Here is a 21440-nt window from a genome sequence, read left to right as displayed (position 1 = left end):
GCTAGAATATGGTCCTAGCATGCAGTTTGCTCTCTTTAATTTTCTGGTTTGCATCAGGAGTAAAGATAAGCTATGTGGAGCCAAAATGCAGATATTCTCCTGAGGAGAACAGACAGAACAGGTTATCTTTAAGTGATTTCCCCATGTTATCATAACTTCAGGAGATAATGTGTGCCATTACAGTTACATTCATCACCACAACACAGCACGATAGCTCATTTACATGCAGTGTCAATTTATAGCATGCTTATCTAAATCAGTAGCCTCTGGGTGGTTAATGTTTATAAGCCTCTAAGGGAGAATGAAGGCAACAAGTCCTTCCATGCATGAACTGCCCAGCTGTACGTTGGAGACCCTGACAGCCACCACATAACACAGGAATGCACTACATCACATCTGGAAAGACTTTTTCTCAGACAGGCATAAAGCAGCTATTTAGAATTTATCCCTGGGCCCAAGCAGCATGCCAAAACTCCTTCAGCTGGATAGCTGAACCATTTCTCTCCTGACCTTTCTTGGATCATCAAGCCAGAGGACATCCCTGCCAGCCTGCATACACACTCCCCAGTGATTTCTGTCCCAAAGCCAACGCAAATGACTATGGATCAATACTGACTTCCGTCTGCCACTGATTAGGAACGCCTCCAAGCCCAGATGATCCTTTTGGAAGGCAAACCAGAACTCCAATATTCTACAAAGTTGTATCAAGACAGATGTCCCCTCTCTGTCCTCAAAAACACCTGCACCCTCTTCTCCATGGCTGTACCTTTCAGAAGCACACACCTCACTGGGTGTACAAAGTCCACCACACAGAATCTCAACACCCAAGTGCCAGAAACCAACTTAACAAGCACTTAAATCTACCCATTGGCACAGAATCAAAAACATCCCAGACCTAAGTGGAAATGCTCAAGTCACAGATTTCCAGACTGGAGACGCAGAGAAACCTCTGAGCTCTGTGACAGTGTGTCAGCTAGGCACAAGTCACAGAATCATGGAGTGGTTTGGGTTGGAAGGGACCTTTAAGGTCATCTCGTTCCAACACCCTGCCATGGGCAGGGATGCCACCTATTAGACCAGGCTGCTGCAAGCCCCATCCAGCCTGGCTTTGAACACTTCCAGGGATAGGGCAATCACAGCTTCTCTGGGCAACCTGTGCCAGTGCTTCACCTGCCCTCTTAATAAAGAATTTAAAAATAAAGTTCTTCAGATCTGATCCAACACCTAACTCCAACCATACACAAGACAAAAATTCTCCCAAGCAATTACAAGTCAATTACAATGTCAATTTGTTTAAAACAAACAAGACAAGGAAGGCTGCTCTGTAACCCCCCAGAGAGTGAGCTGCAATTTCTGAACAGATCTGATGGCTGGTACCTGGCAATGCACAACCACAAAATTAGGAATATACAGGTAAAAGCATTAAGCTTCAAGAAATCTTTATCACCACATTTATATTTGAATTAACTTTTAGAAAAGAAGGTAGTAAGAGGCTAAAGTCTGAAGTCAAAGTTCATGTTTTGAGAAGTCCTCTCTTTGCCCCTCACGGGAGTGCTATAAAAGTGACAACACTGTAACAGAAACACTTCACAAATTGACTTGCAGCTGAGCACTTCTATTCTGTGCTGTTTGAAACAAAGATTTTTATCAGTAATAGTCTTCCTGAATGAAAGCTGAAATGAAAACAATCACACACAGCAAAGTTTAATGTATTCTCTATATAAAACCAGGGTAAGAGGATACCCATTTAGCTTACAGGGAACACCTGTTCTTCAATTAAAAATATGTGGAATCATCCAAATAAACCCCATGTACGTATAAAATTGAAACCCAGTATCTCTGCTCACAATGTTTAAACTGCTGTGCATAATAATAACACAGAGAAGCAATAAAATGTAATTAAGTCATAACATGAAGCCATGCTAACCTGGAGACAACACTGGCCCCTGGAAAAGCCACTGGACTTGTCCTTCTGAAATGTATCTGCATAAATGGAGTTTTTTAATATCATTTACAGATTTACATATTCTAGAGCCTGAAGCAACTACTGCAGTCACTCAGCTATAATCTCTCTATAAAACCACTGAATTGTTCCCAGAAGTTTGACCAAAGAACATCTTACAAAATGTAGTATCTAATTTTATCTTAAAAGATTATAAACTGTTCCACCAGCTCTCTTTTCCTAAAGTTTCACTACTAATTTAGCTACAGCACTGTTTCTGATCTCAAGGTTGAATCTTCCTGGTACCCTGATGGTTCTTGTTAAACCACCAGATCTCTTTTACACCTGTACACATATTTGCATATGCAGTATGTGTCTATCTATAGATAGGTATTTTTATATAGACATGACAACTCTCAACCTCTGTGTTGTTAAATGGAAAAACAAAGCTCCTAACCCCAGGCAGTTGTTGGTTTCTCTGTTTGTTTTTAATCCTGTGATTATTTTTACTTCCTTCCTTTGACCTCCCACCTGTGCACAAGTGCACTGGGGTATATAAAAAGCCAGACCATCTCCCTCTTTTTTCCTGCATGTTGTTGTCATATTAATTTATCGACATTCACTTCTTTGAACAGTGCAGCGTACCAGAAATTCATATTAAGATACTCATGATAAGCAATCCACAATGCTCAGGCTCTTTTCTGCACCACTGCTTGCCTGAATACAGTCTTTCAGGGCTTAATATTATGTGCCTTCTTTTGCCCAGAAGCATTACTTTTGACTTGGCTGCATCAAAATGAACTACATTGAACTGTGAACAGTCAACAATCCAGATCACAGGCTGGGGCGAAAACAGTTCTTCTCATTTTCCCTTGACCTTTAAGTCTTCTAAAAATTCAATCAATAACCTGGAAGAATTTAGCTCTGGATCAGGGCTCCTAAACTTGTTAGCCTACCATCACCCACTTCAGTGGTGGTAGCAGCTTCCATCCATACAGATGAGGAAGCAGCAAACCTGAGATCCTTGGACAATGCTTCTCTTGGCAGAACTACAACAGGAACAAGTTTGTAGGACAAAACAGCTGGAGCTCAGGTGCAATGTCCATACCATGCGTTTTTAGAGGGAGGAGCTGCTTTCTAGTGATATCTTGCACTGAAAAAAGCAGTAGCTATACTCCTGCAGGGGATGATTTGCCCAAAAGAAACCCAATTTACAAACCCTGAAACTTCTCCTAGAACCACAGAATGGTTTGGTTTGGAAGGGACCTTACAGGTCATCTAATTCCAATCTGCCCTGCCACAGGCAGAGACACTTTTCCACTAGACCAGATTGCTCCAAGCCTCATCCAACCTGGCCTTAAACAGTTCCAGGGATGAGGCAGCCACAGCTTCTCTGGACAACCTGTGCCAGTGGCCCACCAACCTAATAGTGAAGAATTTCATCCTAACATGTCATCAGTCCCTGTCCCATTCCAAATTCAAACCATTACCATTTGCTCTCCCTTTCCAGTTTAAAACCACACTCCCTTGCTCTAATCTTGTTCACCCTAACAAGAACCAAGGTGGATTATGACATTCTGGATCTGAATTAGCAGTGTTAGCTCAGCCCCCAGCCCAGGCAGCAGCCCTGGGTACAACCTCCTCCCTGCTGGGAACTGGAGCTCTGCAATTCCACTCTAGGTCACCTAGACCCAAGCTATATCTGGGTACCCTACCAGCAACCCCATTCATCACTATCTCCCTGTAACTAAGTTTTCAGATGATTCAATGGAAGAATTATTTATTTAATGTGTGCCAAGGTAATTCTATAATACAGTCTGAAAAATCATAGCAGTAGCTAAGAATCTTGGCCAAATACAAGCACAGTACCAGCAGAAAGGGCCACTCACCTCCAGAGCAGGCAGGAGATAAGTGAATGAACTTGAACTCTAGACAGCATTACAAAACTCATGCTGTCCTGCACTCCAAACTAAAGAACAAAACATACAATTCAAAACTCAGGAAAACAATCCCTCGGAAGCAGATTAACACTGTGCTTGTCTGTAGACAAAATGCTTTAAAGGTACTTAAGAGGATGACACAGCCAAAAGAGGGTGTGGGGATGTAAAGGTCCTTTAAGTAATTAAATAAATAAATAAATCTCAAGTGCTTCTTGAACAAGAAAGTATTTTTCCAGTTTATTTCCTTGCTTCAGACCTAGTCACTGCACTGTTATGCAGATAAAGCCTGACAGATGCAAGGCCCATGTAACCAACCACAGCAATAATGGATACAGGTAAATGTAATTACAGACTGTCCAGAAAAATTATTAGGGACAACTGCTGCAAGAGGAGCTGCCTCCAACTGGTTTTTTGACAAGGGCACAAAACATCAGAGCCTCATCTTTTAACAAGCATTGTACATTTAATACAAGCTAGGTGTATAAAGAATGTGAATAACAAAAACATCTAACAAAAGTATTTTGGAATAATGCACAAAAGAAATCAAAGTTAGATTCTTTTCTTGCTTCTACAGAATTGATAACCCTTACATTAAAGAAAGAAGAACAGAATTTAAAATATTATGTGATCATTATGCTTTTTTTTTTTTTCATTTTTAACAATAGCATGTTTGTTCCATTATGGCTGCACCTACATGACAATTTTTAATCAAAAAACATTTGGGGGGGTGAAATCAAAGGACATTGCATTTTCCTTCCAGCATTTCAGATGGCTTCAAAATCTGTTCTACTTCCACTGAGTCAAGTTAAGTTCAAGATTAATTCCTAATGTATTACAGAATTCCTGAACTTGTATAAAATTCCCATTAGAAAGGGATTTGACTTGTCAATTCTTGTGAGAGTATATGATTTCACTAATTTCCCTTAAACTCAAAATGACATTCAGTATTATATTTTGAAATCTAATGCAAGAAGCAACAGGAACATACACATGTGTTTTTTGTTAAATCAGAAAGGTAAGACTGAATATAGGTGGGCCTGCAGAAAAATCTCCATCCAAGAACATTTTAATACAGAAACTCTGAAGATGTCATACTTAGTCACAAGACACAGCTAAAGCTATAGAAAATATAAAAACCATAATGCCTATGAAGTCTAACAGCTAGAACACTTCCTAAAAATAGGTTCCTCAACATACTAAAAAAATCATGGTTTAGCAAGATATTCTTCATGTTTAACGGGTCTGTCACAAACAAACTCCTGAACAGACTCTGCCCTCACATCTGTTGAGACAAACCTGCAGTAAAAACGAATGCAATCTCTTTAGATTTATGTCAGTAGAAAGAAGAGAGAGAGGAAAAAAAAAGAAAAAACAAACCCAAACCAGAATCTGACCTTTAAAATGCATTTTTTGTGTTTATTTGGGTATTGATTTAACCAAGTTTCTTTCCCTGTGTTGCTTAACACAGCTTCTACACCACATGACATCCCCTATGATGTTTCACTTGGGCTGTACTGAAATTACTGTCTTTATTTTACTCAATTTGCCATTACAGAAAAGATAAAGATGACAATGGGAACCCAGAGGCATTTCAGCACTTAGAAAAGAGAACAAAGTATCACTACTGCATTCTAAAAGATGTATCTGAGGAGAGTTTCATTAGCCATCTCCTGTGGGCTGGCAAACACACACTGATGTGTAAACGTCAGGGCCAGGGTCTACAGTTCTAAAGAAGCAAGTAGGAGAGCTGAGAGAAAGGATAACTGGTGAATCTCACCAAAAAGAGATTCATCCAGACTTCTCAGTTTAACAGCTTGTCAATTTTTTCATCCATTTTTTAAATGAAATAGATCAGTTTCCTCCATCTATATCTTAACATCCATAAAACACAAACAGCTCTACGACATAGACTCTTCAGGATACCACAGATAAAAACAAACATTTATTTCCTTCAACTACCACTGCTTAATCTACCAGCAAAAATCAGTATCATTAGTTTAAGCCTCCACATTTTGCTCAGACAGGAATAAATTTTAGATTAAGTGTCCAATTATTGTCTCATAAAGTCCTATTACTGGCATTTCCTTCTTAGCAGAGTGTGGCTTAATTGGCAAGGCCATTTTTCCTAAGACTTACCTAATTCTAAAGAATATCATCTGCCCTTCTGAACAACATATCAAACTGCAGGGGAAGCACGCTGAGCAATCCCCTCCTGAATAAATGTGTTCAGCTCATGGCCATTACCATAATTCCCAATTGTTCTCCCCACCAACTGCTACTGATGACATGGATGAGGCCTCTGCAACTTGCTTTGCTGGTCATTAGGAGATTCTGTTTTATTCTACTTTTTTGAATAACAAGTAACATGCCACACACTGTATCAAGCTATAGAGAGTGGTTTAAGGAAGCAGATTTGCACACAGGTTGACAAACAGCCAAGTGGTTTCACATTTAGCTATATACAACATCATATCACATGCTCAAGAGAAGAAAATGAAAACATGTGATGTTACAAGCATGGATAAAGCTTTTAATGGCATAAATTTTAGATGGTTGGCATGAAAAACATCTATAAGTTATCTGGCTGCTACAAATGACTTTTTCAAACCCTTATATTTGAGAAGCAATTAAAAATCTTAGCTCTTCCAAAGAATTCTACTGGCAACCTTCTCCTAGCCTAGTATGTCTAGAGCCGAACACCTTTTGGGTCACTAACAGAGATCATTAACATACACATACATTACAAAACCTTAAAACAAAAGAAGTCTCTTCCACAGAAATAACTTTTTTGAACATTTTAGAATAGAAAACACTTCAGCTATTAATCCTTCTCTATGAATATTAGTAACTTTAAAATTACCAGTTTTAGACTGGTACACTTTTTTTCCTGCTCCTGGATGATGTTGAAACTCACAAAAGAACTTTTCTTTTCCCTTCACCTCTAAATCACAGTAGCCCAAACAGACAAGCAGAAAATATTCATTCTCAGATTCATAAACATTAAACATAACAGGGTAGAGATCTTTCAAAGGGACACAGAATAACTGGGCTTCATTTTGATCAGTTTTAAGATCCTGGTCTTTCAATGAAAACAGTCCCATGACAATTGTGGCAGGCAGGCAGTGGGGATGCTAATTTGGTCAGGACATAGATACTGCTGTTTTCTTCACTATCATGACAGCTCCCTTGTCAACCCAGCTGGAGACTTGGGTGAAAATCCCCAAAAGCACATGAAGGGGGTAAGCTTCACTCATGAAGTCAACTGTGCACATTTAAGTCTGTCTCAGTGTATGATTATGGGCACGAAACTGCCTGAAACAAGAACATGTACTTACTGCAAAGAGTAAGTTATACCAAAAAACAGTGCTTCAGTACACAGTGATTAATGCCATCTCTTCACCAGGCAGTATGTGCTGAAAACTTACTCTATATCATATTGGAAGAACTACCCTTCCTTCTAGGGCCTGTGTAACTGTTCTCAAAGTGGTGAAGAAGTCTTGCTTTCATAGGCAAAAACCAGCAGGAAAAAACAGCATTTTTACCAGACAGTCCATCTACAAAAACCAAAATACCTGCAAACCTCAAAAGCCCTGGTGATGTGGTTTAGCAGAAACACTGCAACAGCATTCATTGGGACCATGGACAGGAATCATTCATGCATCTGCTATGGGCTCACTCACACAAATTCAGTATCACAGCACTGCAGCCTGCTCCCACGGAATACAACCACCAAAGTGGTTTTCCAGCAGCACAAGCAGCCAAAACACCACTGGTTGTGACAAGCACAGTCAGGGGAGCCCAGCTTTCAACTGCTTACACCTTCACCAAAGCTCAGGTGGCTGTTGCAGGCTAGAGTTTCATCCAAAATCTAAAGTACTATTTAAAATTACATTTACTAAAATTTTCTCAGGAAATACTTTAGGAAAAAATCATGTTCACTTCCTTAAATATTTAGGCATCTTTTTACTTGTAAAAAAAATCAGGTTTGGGCAGTTAGGGGCCACTGGGTAGCCAGACACAGGACATAAGAATATTCACAGTCCTTCCCTGCTCCAATATCCCAGCACTGAAGAGGAAACAGCCTGGGTTCAGCACCACAAATGCAAAGTAGGAGAAAGCAGAATGAAGAAGGGCATGATGCAATGAAAGGAAAAGATGAGAGAACAGATTTCTATCAAAAAGGATCTAAGGTGAAACTGGAATTTTTAAAGCACCATTAGTAAATGTCTATGAAATCCACTGGAAATGTTCAGGCTGTAACTTTATTTCCAATAACTCCTCCATATTGTAGATACAGACTATATTTAAGGAAATTATTCAAAACCATGCTTTTCAAACTCTTTAGGCAATACATAATTTCCTTAAGTTAAAAACTGTTGTGTGAATCAATACAAGTGACTGCAGGGACAGTAGGACATGATACCAAAGGGGTTTAACTTTACTGTTCGAGATCACATTGTTTCATAAGACTATTATTTATTATTCAAACTGAACCTCATAAACAATTACAAATCAAATTCTTCTTGCTTCCTGGGGCCCGAGCTAAGGCAACACTAACTTGCAGAGTTTTTATTCAAGAGATGTTGCTGCAGTAAACAACTATAACCAGCATCAACCCAAGAACAGAACCTCAGTAACAGAAATGCTAAAAAAATTACCAAATTCTCTGAGGGGATGAGTTTAGAGGCATTTGCTACACACAGAAAAAGACTCCTATTTTATTGAAGTTTTCTGTGTATCAACATCCTTTCTAGGCAAAGGGTGTGATATACTTTGTTCATCACAAGGGGTACGCATTAGACTAACACTTGCAAACCATTTAGATACTACAGTGCAGCACCAGCAGAAAAATTGAGCAAAAAAAAAATTATTCTGTATTCTGCCTGTTATTTGAATGGTGCATAAGTTCATATTCTGAAGAAATAACACAGCAAGCAGTTCATTCGCAAGACTGGTCCAGTGCAGAAAGGGGCAGGAGAGGGTGAGGGAGAAGGGAAAGAATCTGATCTCATAATTATAGGCTTTCTGGCAATGCATACACACAAAGAAACCATATTAAGATTTTTTCATAAACCCTTAATTCTGGTTTTCCTTCAAGATTAACTGCTTGATGGTTCTGTCACAATTTACAGCTATTTTTAAGTGTTACAGACAAGCAACACAGCATGTATCTGTGTGTCAGAAAAGAAGCGAGGAGCACACACAATGCAATGCAAAAACTATTCATGTTTTTCTTCTTGCAGCACAGAGCCAGTGGATTCCACAATCACATAGTACTGTTAGGAAACTGTCAAGATCAAATCTATACTTAATTAATTGCTTTCTCATTTAGAGAACAGGTTATAAGGGTTCTGTTCAGTAGCACAGAACAAACATTTTAAAGCAGTGATTGATTTTGCCAGTTGCAATGAACATTCTTCACAGCATCTGGTACTGTTTCCATTTTTACAATGAAAACACTATTATTTAACAATTTATATATACAAGGTATGGCTTTATAGTTGAGCAATCTTGCTCAGTCTAACAGCACCTGCAATGAATCCACATAACCCAACCAGGAAATTGTCACAACAATCCTATACAAGATTTTTTAGCATTTATTATTTTAAAATTATTATCCATGCATACTTAAAGGTATGCTTAAAGGTGTCTACCTAAAGCAGACACCCAAGAACTTGGAGACAGTTCAAAGAAAGATAAAAAACTTGCAAAAATTATTCCATTATTTATACTGGGAGGAGAGGGAAGATAGATTGGAGGAAACATGAGGGACTCTGATTTAATGGCTGCTGGCTTTCTCTATCAAGAAACAATCCAGGTTTCCTTTCATACACTTGTGACACTATAATAACCATACTCTACTTGACTTTCATTAAAAATATAATTTTTTATTTTTTTTTTTGTCTTTGGAGAATTATCCCCCAGCAATGTCCATTAGCAAATCCAAGCCAAAGACATCATTTAATCCACCTACTCCAGGGTTCAATTTCGCCCACAATGTGTAACTGGAAGTTGGAAGTGGATTTAAAAAGAGATCATGAGAAAGAAAGAACTCACCATTCTAACTACTTCAGGATAAGTCTGCTCTGTCAAACAGCCTCTGCTTATTGTAATGTAGTCCACCAGTTCATTAAGAGTGGAGCGCTTGTATTCTTTCATTTTAAGGTCTGAAAGCGTGTCCATGAAGTCAAAAATGACACAGCACTGTTGAAGTTTCTTTAGGAACAGTTCAGGCTGCTCTGAAGATGGAACGTCTATGAAACAAGAAAGGAAATCTTTGTGAGTCTGGCATCTTATACAAAACAGGATTTCTTTTTGAAGATCAATTTAAAAGGAAAGCAGCATTCATACAATTCTTGTAAAACAGAGCTCAGATTAACAAATGAACCACTTACAGGAACTGTATTGCCATTGTGTGCTTGAGATCTTGAACATATTGTAGAAGGAATTTAATCATCAACTGCTATGAGGAAAAGTTCACCAAGAAAGTCCAGGTTGAAGTAGAGAATGGAAACACCAGCACTCAAGACTTTATTTTACAATAAACAACTACTTTGACTGGAGGCTGGCATTTACCATCATTAACTCAACTCCAAAGAAGGATGAAAGAACTGTCAAACACATCAAGCTTGATTAATTTGTATTTCTAAAAACACCACATCATTTTTAACCCTGTATGAATATACATGAATACATATATATGAATACACAGCAAGACCATAATTCCACAAACAAGTTTTGAGTTTCAATAATTATCCCCACACTGACACTTCCCATAGCAAAATCAATTTCACTGAAATACAGTGAGGATCTTTTTGCTGTACTGTGAACACATAACATGCATCAATAGGAACATTTTCACAAAAAACAATATGTGCTTGACCAATAAAGTAAGCAGAACTCACTACTTCTGCTGTTTTCTTAATTCACAGCAAATGAAAAGACTTAATATAATAATAAAAGGAATGTCAACTTCTTAGTTGTTGGTTACTTTACCAAATGCATCAAAAGAATACAGAGGCAGCTTCATTTATCCAATGTTCATATACACAAGAGGATAGCAATAGCAGAAAGTTGCAGAGATGAAATTCACATTTTTACTCTGAAGGTCTGTCCTTAGACTAGGGAGCACTTCACTTCCTTTGAACTACCTGGTTTCATTTAAGGCACCAATGCCTGCCTCAGCACCAAAATCCATTGGTTGACCTTCCTGATCACACTTAAAAAAACCTTTAATAGTAAAGAATTTATGTTTATTTCTTAAAACCTGGAAAACTTAAAACTTCTAAAAGGCCAATCTAAGATGGAACTTCTCATTGCTGACACAAGAATAAGTCATAGTAAGGAATACCTGGCAAATGCTGGGAGGTGTTAGTAATTGCATGGTACTTTTAAGTAGTTTTAAGGTTTAAGTACCACAAATCTATTTTGCTTAAACACAGTGCTTCAACTTAATTAAAACCAGTGCTTAAACACTAAAAAGAATAAACATGGTTTGCAGTACAAGTAAAGATGCAACAGTTTGTTCAACCTGTTTTTGTTTACAGCACTGAAGTAGTGACAGGATTCAACAGGCAATCTACATGGGAGAAGAATCCTCCACAAACACCCCTGGAATACTGAAGGTCCCAAAACCAGGAACCCTGAAGCCATTCCACTGGCCAGGTCTCTCTCACACATTCAAACACCTCAGAGGAGGCAGAGCTGAAACCTAAGATGAGCCAAGGACATAGAGAAACTCATTAGCCTTCACCCACAACAAAAAAGATCATTTCTATACACGACCTTTCTAAGGTTACAGCCCTACAGGACATAAAGGGCCTGGGGAAGCAGAGCTCTGTGGCTGCTCTCTTGACTACCTGCCTTCAAATAACAGAGAGATAAATGGACTTCAGGATTCACTGTTATAAACAAGTAGGCGATAGTTAAATGATGAAATATTTCTTCCAAAGACAGCCTTATACACAGGCTGGAAAAAAAAAAGAAAGTGCAACTGGTCACTTTAAAAACTTACACTCTTTGTTCTTTATTATACCTATAATCCACCACAGACCTTGAAAATATTTAAAAGATATCAATACAATCTATGTTGCTACATGACCATAATGGGGTTTTGGTTGCACTGTTCTACATGACTTTTACATGTTTATTTTGACCAACAAGGACATAATAGTTAAAGAAAAACAGGCTGAAATCAAGTGGAATCCATTAGGATACAGTTCAGCACAAGTTAAAACCAGACTCATATATATGACTCAAGATTACAGTCATTTTAAGCAGGGTTCATACTAAATAAAAATTTTAAAATTACTAAAGCATTAAAGTAAGTCATAAAAGTTTGTTTTCTTTTTCTTTCTCCAGTTAAGTATCTGGAGGTGTGGGAACAAAACAAAAAATATAATTACATTCTTCTCAAGAAAAACCACTCTAAAACCCTTCATGAAATTCGTACCAGTCTGACTACATCAACAGGCCATATGAACCATAGGAGAAGCTAAGAAAAACCAAACCACAGCCAACCAAAAAACCTCCAAACAAACAACAAAAAAACCTCAATACCCCACAGAATATAATCCCACAAACCAATTGTTCTGGTCATATCTGCTTTTCTTTATTAAGCAAGTTGACACTCACACCAGGGAATACAATTCTAAGAAGTTTCACTCAGTAATTTTTCTCAATGTTCCTGGAAATTTGGGGGTGCCTTGGGAACAGGGTAACACCTAATGCCAGAGCTTTTTTTGTACTTGGAAACATGGGAAGTATGTGAGAGTAAATATACTCGAAAAATTAGGGGGTCCTAAGACAAGAAAAGGGTGGTACAAATAAATAAAATGAGTATTCCATGTTCCCAGCCTTCCCACACAGACCATGGCATTAGCTGGTTTGAGATTCTGGGGTGGGGCATTCTTTTTCTGGTATTTGGGGCACATACCTACAGACCCCACAGCAGAACTCCTGAACTCCTTAAGGCAGCAGCTTGGAATGAAACACACAGTTCCCTACAGATGTTCACAGCTGGCTGAGGAAAGACAGCAAACCCTTTTCTTCCCAGCAGATACTTAGAGCTTTCAATGAATTTTATTCCCATGCTAACACACAGCCAACACATTTAGGTCCCAAAATTTAATAACCTGCAATATTACCATTGTATCTACTTTCACATAAAAGAACAGAAAATTGAGCAACTGCTCTAATAAATCTGTGTAAATACACATAACACTTTAATAACCTACAAAGTAAAATTAAAGTGACGCTATTAAGTGGCATGTGTGATTTATGTCAAATACACAGAGGAGTATACATTTATTAAAATCAAAATTTAAAGCAAGATAAATTTCTGTTTGGGTGACTGTGAGAACTCTCCTCATTTTCAGGTCTTTGCTACAATTTAATTTTCAGGCTTGTCAGTTTTCTCTTCAGCCATTTAAAACTGTTCAGAGCTTTTGAAATACAGTGAGTATTCACAGACTCAAAGGAAATCGGCTTAGTGAAAGCATGCACTAGTACATCTGAATGCTGATTATCAAGACAGAATCAGAGCTTTAAAGTCAAGGTTTTATAAAGTTATCAGAAAAACTGACAGAAAGTGCTATAATATTTTTTTAGACATGGACCAACACATTTTACTGCAAGGGCTGAAATACTAAAATGGCTAAAGCAATTCTGTTTCTCTCTTAATAGCCTTTTCCCAAAATAATCCTAATCCAACCAGCCCATCCCTTCTCATCAGTCTCTGCCTTCTGCATCCTTTTATCAACTGAAGACATAACAATCTGATGGCACACTTTTATTGCAAGTCTCTAACATCTATAAAAACATATTAACGTTTATACTACATTCATGTTTTAATTAAAGTCATTTACAAGTAACTCATTGTGGATTATAGGAAACAAACTATGCACCAGAGAAACTGCATCCAGGGAAGTGAGCTCTGGCTCTCCTTTCCCTGGCAAGTGAACAACCAGATGGGGGAGAACCTGGATCAGTTCCCTCCCACCCCTCATTTTGCAATGAAGGATAAAATGCTGGGAAGAAGTGAAGGTGTAAGAAGGGATTGAGCTGCTCAAAGCAGCATGACAACTGTGAGGAAAAGCCATGGGACTGCAGACACAGGGCAGTAAAAATCAGGATGAAACAAGACAAATATGCAGATTACGCATTAAGTATTAAGCAGAACTAGAGGATGATCACACATGCTACCCTTCACCCACATATGCACTATCAGAACATTTATGAATCATTAAAATCAAAATGCTCTCAGAAGAAGCATTGCTTCCAGTACATACATTACTGGTATTCATTAGCTTTAGGATGATATTTGCATAGAGAATTGGCATCATCTTCTTGTATGATGGCAAAAGTAAACACCACATTAAACACAAAAAATAAGAAAAACATACTAACACCAAAGTAAGTCCAAAATGGGGAAGAGAGACTAATAGTAACATTTTTATTCACATTAATTTTAAGAACTTTCTTAAAATGTCCCAGCATCTGAGAACTCTGTATTCACTCTGCCTCTGAGATTTCCTCTCTCAATTAAGTTGCAAAAATTCAACTTTCCCTTTGACTTAACAGCAGAATAATTTCTTAACTCTTCTTCAATTTTCGTATCTTCCAGTTACTATGTAAACCTAGCACAATTCTTTTTCTACTTAAGCAAAATCTCCTTGTGACAAAAAAAATCTTCCAAACCCTAAACAGCCCCCACTGTGCTGCCACTCACCAAATCACATTAAATACAACCAAATACTGCATCAAGACCTACCTGCACAAAGGGGGCAGTGGTGCACAGAACTCTGCTACAGCTAGCCCTCACAAATCACTATGAAGATTTTATTATGGAAGAAGTTACCTTTCTAGTCTTCATTCCAATAAAACTGACAAATTTGAATCTGAAAGCCTTTTGTTTTCTTTGAGAAGCTGACTTCAACAGAAGGTCTAGCAACACCCAGCTCAGAGCCTTCCCTAACTTACAGTCCTGAAATACAGAACAACCACGTGTCTATAGGTCACTTTTCACAGCAGAATATTGGTCCTAACATTCCAAGAAGTACAAATGTTTGCCCTCTTTTTCTTACACAAACACTTCTTGAGAAAAATAATCACTATCCTGATTGCATTGATTGAATTTTCTAACTGGCTGTCAATATTATGAATGCTTTGCCAAGTCAGTAATCATTCATTTATAAGAGGTGCTTTTCTCAAAGCTGTTTTCCCAACCTATTCTCTAGACTTAATAATTATACAGGCAGGGCAGCAGTTAGGCACTCTGTTCCAAATATGTAAAATCTAACCAGTACAATTATTCACACAGCAATAAATACAGTGGGACAAACTCAAGCTGACTTTCCTGAGTGAAAACACTCAGAAAGCAAAAGCACAACATTACCATACCATTTCCAGCACATTCAAACTGCATGATTAGAAATGCAATACAGGACATAATCCACCAATTTCCTGATAATCACTGCCTCTTCAGCTAATCTGTCACAAAATTGAGTATTATTTCCCTGGCCATAAATTTGCCCTGACTCAAACTGAGCAAATTCTCACCAAGTGGGAGTCTCCTGGGTAGTTCCACAGTGATCCTGGATCCACAAATGCCTCCACTTCTTATAACACTCCCCAATCATTTCAGAGATATTCAACAAACATCACTTACTGGGGTGGGTATCATAAACTCAGTGCAGACCTAACATATCATTTGAGTGCCTTGAGTGCAGATGGGGCAGCATCACAAACAACACAGGGTACTCCTTAACAGATGTATTCTTAGTCATATAAACTGCCCAAATTTTGTAATATAGGTATATTGTAGATATATTAATAAAAATTCTGCCTTTACTCACATATGTGGTACCTCAACAGACTAATACATGGATGAAGGTCTAGAAATTGACAATAAAAATAATTTAATAGACCATATTTTTCAAAATTACACTTATACACTTTATGAAGCTTCAGTTGAACCTTTTGCCTATTTCCACAGCAGGCACGGTGCAAGCAATAATTTAATTTAATTTCTCTAATTTTCATCCAGCTCAATCCAAAGCCGCAGCAGTCAAGTTTCAAGGAAAGCCTTCTTTGGGCTATGGTTCCTTAACCTGTGACCAACACTTGTCCATTCTCACCAATGATGTCTGTGCTGTGAACTTCTTACAACTTGGAAGTGAACAAAGACCACAAGCCTGGTTGTCAAAGCTATTTATGAGCCATAACAAACATTATTCCATGAATACTGACTGCAAAAGGTCGGTATTAGTGCAAACTGGCATTGATGATGTGCGCCCTCAAGTAAGCAGAGACTCCAAGTGACCTGAGTATTTACAAGTTTGGGTGCTCTCACTCATCACTGACCTACAGGAGGAATCTGTTATGAAACAGTTTCATCAGACATCTCAGGTAATGATATGGAATCAAGGAAATACATGGTGGATAGTGAGAATTCCTGAGCAATTAATGGAAGACAGGACTGCCAGGGTATTTTGGTACACCAACTGCTGGCCCACAAAAATAGACTCACGAGATATTTGGTCTGTACATTATCAGAACCGTGTCTCTTCATAATCAAGTAGCAATACCTTGGTTTTTAGGTAAACTGACAACATTTTCAACATTTCCCCATTAGTTCTTCAAGAGCTGGGATGAGTTTAATGAAATAACCCCAAGACAGTCAACGATTACCTGTTCTACATGCACGTCCATTCAAGCCAAAAATGATCCAGGCCAAAGAAGGGGAAAGAGAAGGTAAGGAAAAGGATTCAAATGACAAGATTTCAGGGCAAAACTGACGGAAAAACAGCAAGTAGATCAGCGTACCAAAAAATTCCAGCAGAGACGGAAGAAAAGCAAAGAGGCTGTGAATATTATGAGGAGGGTAGACACAGAGAAGTTAAAGAAGGCAGGGAAACAACATAAATTATTAAAAGACCAAGAGAGAGAGAATGAGGTAGAGCAGGAGACTTGGAAGATGGAGAAAAAAAATGTTTAGAGAATATGTACACAATGAAAGTAGAATATTTTAAAAGGAAAAAAAAAAAAATTAGTGGCTCAAAGTGGTTAAGCAAAACAAGAACAAGGGAGTTAGAGGTTAGGGGCTGGATTTGATTAAGCAGCCACATATCTGGAGGTTCTTGACACTCTGACATCTTTAATATATCCAATTACATTACTTGGGGTGAGTTTGCCTAGACATCAAATTAACACTTACATTTTAGCCCCAGGCTGATCAAAAGTTTTGTAGGTTGCTTTTGCCCTCTCCCCCGCCCAGTTTTAACTAACATTTCAAAAACATTTATTAGTCATTTCTCTTTTTTCCAGGAAAGCAAGAAGGCTGGCAAAAATATAGAAAATATTATTTCAATTCTCTAAATTGAACACACAGCATAAAGTTTCAAAAGAAGACAAAAATACTTGGCTGAAACTCTTAGAGTTACTGTGGCCAGTTTCTTGGACTGACTCAAGTTTCTTTTACATGGGCTCAGAAAGCTCATGCCAGTTGTTTTAAGTAGGTTTTTTACTGAATTGCACTTTCAAAGTACAAGCTACCCTTCACTCAGCTGAAGTCACTGAGCTGGCTGAACAGTCACCAGGGACAGCTGGTGCCAATGTCTGTCCTGCCACTTGAAAACACTGATCTGAGGTAGTGAAGAAGTTATCAGGATACCTTTGCCACACACTTTCTGCCTAATACCATCCAGCATTACACATGACACATTAAATTGTTACTTTTCAATGTCTTCTCCAAGAAGAGGGGAAAAAAGTGCAATGGATTGCAAATGTTCTTTGTTAAAAGAAAAAAAAAAAAACACAAAACAATCCCCTCTGTTTCTTTCCTAAATTCTACATGTATATAAACACAAGCATCTTTCCATTTGGTTTTCTGTTTGTTTCCTGGATGATTTATTGCTTCTGTCTTTTTTTCTGACACTAACCTCTTAATTTAGCCATATGTATAAAAAAAGCCAAACCTGGGAGACAACACTAAAACACAGTACACTCAGCTCATGCTTTGCAACTCCCTGAGCTGCTAGAACATCTTCAATGTAAGAATCAAAATACCCACAAACTCAGATCTGAATTTTAGAACCATGCTTGGTTACAAACACAAGACTGACTCTTCATGGGAAATCCTTGCAGCTGGTGAGGCTCCAGGATTAGTCATTAAGTGTTATTCCTGCCACCTTTGCTCAGCTCTAGCTGGTAATGCCTCCAGTGCAGAGCCCTGCACCAGATCCTTTCAGCCCTTACCAGGAGGAGCTGCGCACCAGAATTAAAGTCAGGTTTTTCTGTAGACATTTGAATAGCAAAAGCTACAGGTAGAGCAAATGCAAAGTAAGCTGAACTTACCTACGTGCTCAGCTCCTCTACCCTAAATCACATCCCAAAGCCCAGAGGCAGGAACAGCACATAAACAAAGCCACCTCGTTTTCCAAGGGATTTCTCAAACATCCAATACAGAGCAAAGCTGCACAATGGTAGCTTAGTGCTCCATGGAAATCACCCTTTCATTTAAAATCTCTAACAGTTCTTCAAGGTGCTTTTTAGTGTATTTTTAATTGCTGGTCTCTAGGACCTGCCATCTTACATCCATTCCAAAGTTCTCAGCAGAGCACTGGAACCCAAAACATCAATAGAAACACCGACTCTGAGCTCATTATCTCAACTTGGTCGTGCTATGCTCAAATCTCTTTTATCTCATACTTGTTTTCTGTTAATTTCAGAGAGCATGATGGATTGCACTGCAGTTTCAGCTTTATCTTGCTACAATGTGTACAATTTTTTTTTTCCATTGTAAATTAATGGCAATATTATGGCAAGACCAACCATTTATAATGAACAGGACCTTGTTTCCAGGTTTCTTAGATGCCAAAAAATTTTAAATGTTTACAACTTCCAGGACACTAAGAAACAAACCTTTGCAAAAACCCCATGATGGCCTCCTGACCTAAGACAGAAGAATCCTTAAGAGGATTATTGTCTTTCTTTTGATAAGATTCTTACCAGATCACAATTTTTTTCCTGCGTGACATGAGAGGCCCGTGCTCCATAATGATCATTAAATATAAGAACACAAACACGTCACAGCAATCTTACAGTTAACTTCCACCCTAAATGCAGTCACAAGGCACTCCAGGATTTGCATTGCAATTCATTTCTTCAGTGCATTAAGTACATAATGAAATAATGATAAAATTATACATCTGTACGTGCTTCCTGTAAGAATGCAAAAACTGTATCTTGCTTAGTAAGTGCTCTGAAACTGCCATCTGTCCAAATAAAATATGCAATATTCATTTTGCTTCAACTACAGAGCCGCTCTATGAAATTTATACAGAAATGCCCAGACACTTGCAAAAAAGCTTGAACCAAGAGCACAGGAAACCCAACTCATAACTCTTATCCAAGCAGACTCAGAGCAAGCGCCAGAATTGCTGCTTTGCTTGATACTGACCCACTAATTTATCCCAGAAGTCATAGGAATTCATTCTCGAGTGAAACAAATAATTATATGAGAGCTGTTCTACATACATAACCCACTGTCTAAGAGCTCAGGCTTGTATTTTAAAATATTCACATTTATTAGCTTAAATAATATACATACATATAAAATATACATTTCTATAGTCCTGTTTATACATTCAGAAGAGTTTAATTGAACCCTGAAAACATGATTTCCATTCTCTTCTCATTTGGCAGTATAAATTTAGTCAGCAACATATTCTTCTTTATGCTAATTTACCACAATAGTCTCCCAACGTTTTCCAGTAACGTGCTACACAACCCAACTGTTTGCTCTCTCATTCCCTCCACAGAGGGGACAAATGTGTGTAATGGACTAAGGATTTTATGGAACTGCACATCATTAAGATACTATGTTTGTGTAAGAAAATAACCCAGTATTTCCTAAACATACCCCAAAGTTATGACAAAAGATGCAGAAACAAGCTGGGAATTCACTCCAAAGTCCCCAGATGGACACAGTGAAAGCTCAACTTCTTACACATTTTATTCTTATCTCTTTCCTGCATAAGCTCCAGCATGACACAACAACAAAATCATGGGGTTTGGTCTTCATTATTAATTTATTTTCTTTAATTCTTCTTTCAAGCCTACTGAGATGTCCAAGATGAGAATCAACACCTCGAGCTCTACTCAGCGTTATGCCAAAAGCAAGCTGGGGTTGCAGGGATGCTCCACCTGCAGCAGCGAGTCCCTCGGGGTCAGCAGCCCCCGTGTTTCCTGAGCACAAGAACAAAACCCCTGCTACATCCCAGCCACAGCAAACACAGGAAAACCTGAAGGTACAGCCTGATCTGCTGGGCTAACAGCTCCTGGCCAGCTGAGAAACTCCAAAGCATTACTCAGAAGATGCTACGTGAGGACTGTGATTTCCTGGCCAGGAAGGCAGCTCCCAGAGCCGCACACTCCCTGCAGGGCGTGCAGGGCTCAGGCTCCACAGCCAGCCCCAGACACGGTCACCTGTGAGCCTCACACTCTGTTATTCAACACCTTGTGACAATAACTCAAATAATTCAGAGGGAACACCCTTTTTCATACTGCCAAGCCCAGTGCACATGTCTAAATGACAGAAAATAAATATATAAATCGACTTTATTTTGCTTTTGCAATTGCTGTAGAGCTCTGTCACATTCCCTGGTGCACAAAAACACATTGCCATTCTATAGTGCTTCTACAGCAACTTTTTGATCTTCAGATTATTCAGGATCTGGAACAAGTCAGCAATAGAAGGGAAAAACATGACATTTATATAATACTCATCTATAACCTGTCAAGTTAATATGTGCTATGCTGGGTATTTTATGTTATTATGTATTATCATTACATATGTCTATGTAAAAATAACAGCTATTCCTTTAGAAATAGGATCTTGTCCATCACAGAATGGCTCAGCTCGCTTTCAAAGCTATGTAAATGAGAAAGTCATTTACTAGTAATTATCCACTTTTAGAGTCTATTGCTCTGTTATACCTAAACCAGGTATTTTTGCTAAAACTTGCAAAATTGACTGACAGAGACTACTAGGCCACTTTTCTCTCTTTTGAACAGAAACTTTTTATTCTGCTTCTTGAACCCTAAATGGCATAGGCATTTTATCTCCCTAACATGGTTCTAGAGAGCAAAGACCTAATTTCAGAATATTTATAATCGTCTAAAGAACAACCTTTATCATAACCTTGCACTAGCACGATGTACATGGATCATTTTTCACAAGACCTTTACCTCTCACCTCTTCAAAAACACTGAAGAAAATAATCCAGGGCTTCTTAGGCAGAACATTATCTACCCGCTTGTGTGCAAATCCATCATAAGGGGTTTTGTCCCTCAGAAATGCTGTCTGCTTCTGGACAGACAAATATATCTGATGACCACTGGGCCTTGGCACCTGAATTTCTCTAGAAGTTACTTAGACTCTCTGCAATATCACTATCAGTCTACAAGAGCACATTGCTATTAAAAATAAATATTTGACCCATAACAAATTAAAAGTTCTGTATTAAATTCTCAAGAACAAGTCTGAGAAAATGAGA

General features: G+C 38.3%; 1 protein-coding gene across 2 annotated transcripts in view; it reads right to left on the bottom strand.

Moving 5' to 3' along the window:
* PPP2R5E (protein phosphatase 2 regulatory subunit B'epsilon) overlaps positions 1-21440 on the bottom strand; it is a 72724-nt gene that overhangs the window by 21508 nt on the left and 29776 nt on the right. For both annotated transcript variants that reach the window (XM_041476205.1, XM_041476204.1), the window contains exon 3: positions 9940-10136. In XM_041476205.1, coding sequence (XP_041332139.1) covers positions 9940-10136 — 197 coding nt within the window. The remainder of the gene's footprint in view (positions 1-9939; positions 10137-21440) is intronic.

This window comes from Pyrgilauda ruficollis, unplaced genomic scaffold (assembly GCF_017590135.1).
Source record: "Pyrgilauda ruficollis isolate IOZ18807 unplaced genomic scaffold, ASM1759013v1 scaffold38, whole genome shotgun sequence".
In the NCBI taxonomy this organism is placed as follows: domain Eukaryota; kingdom Metazoa; phylum Chordata; class Aves; order Passeriformes; family Passeridae; genus Pyrgilauda; species Pyrgilauda ruficollis.
This window is presented reverse-complemented; position numbering and strand designations above follow the sequence as displayed.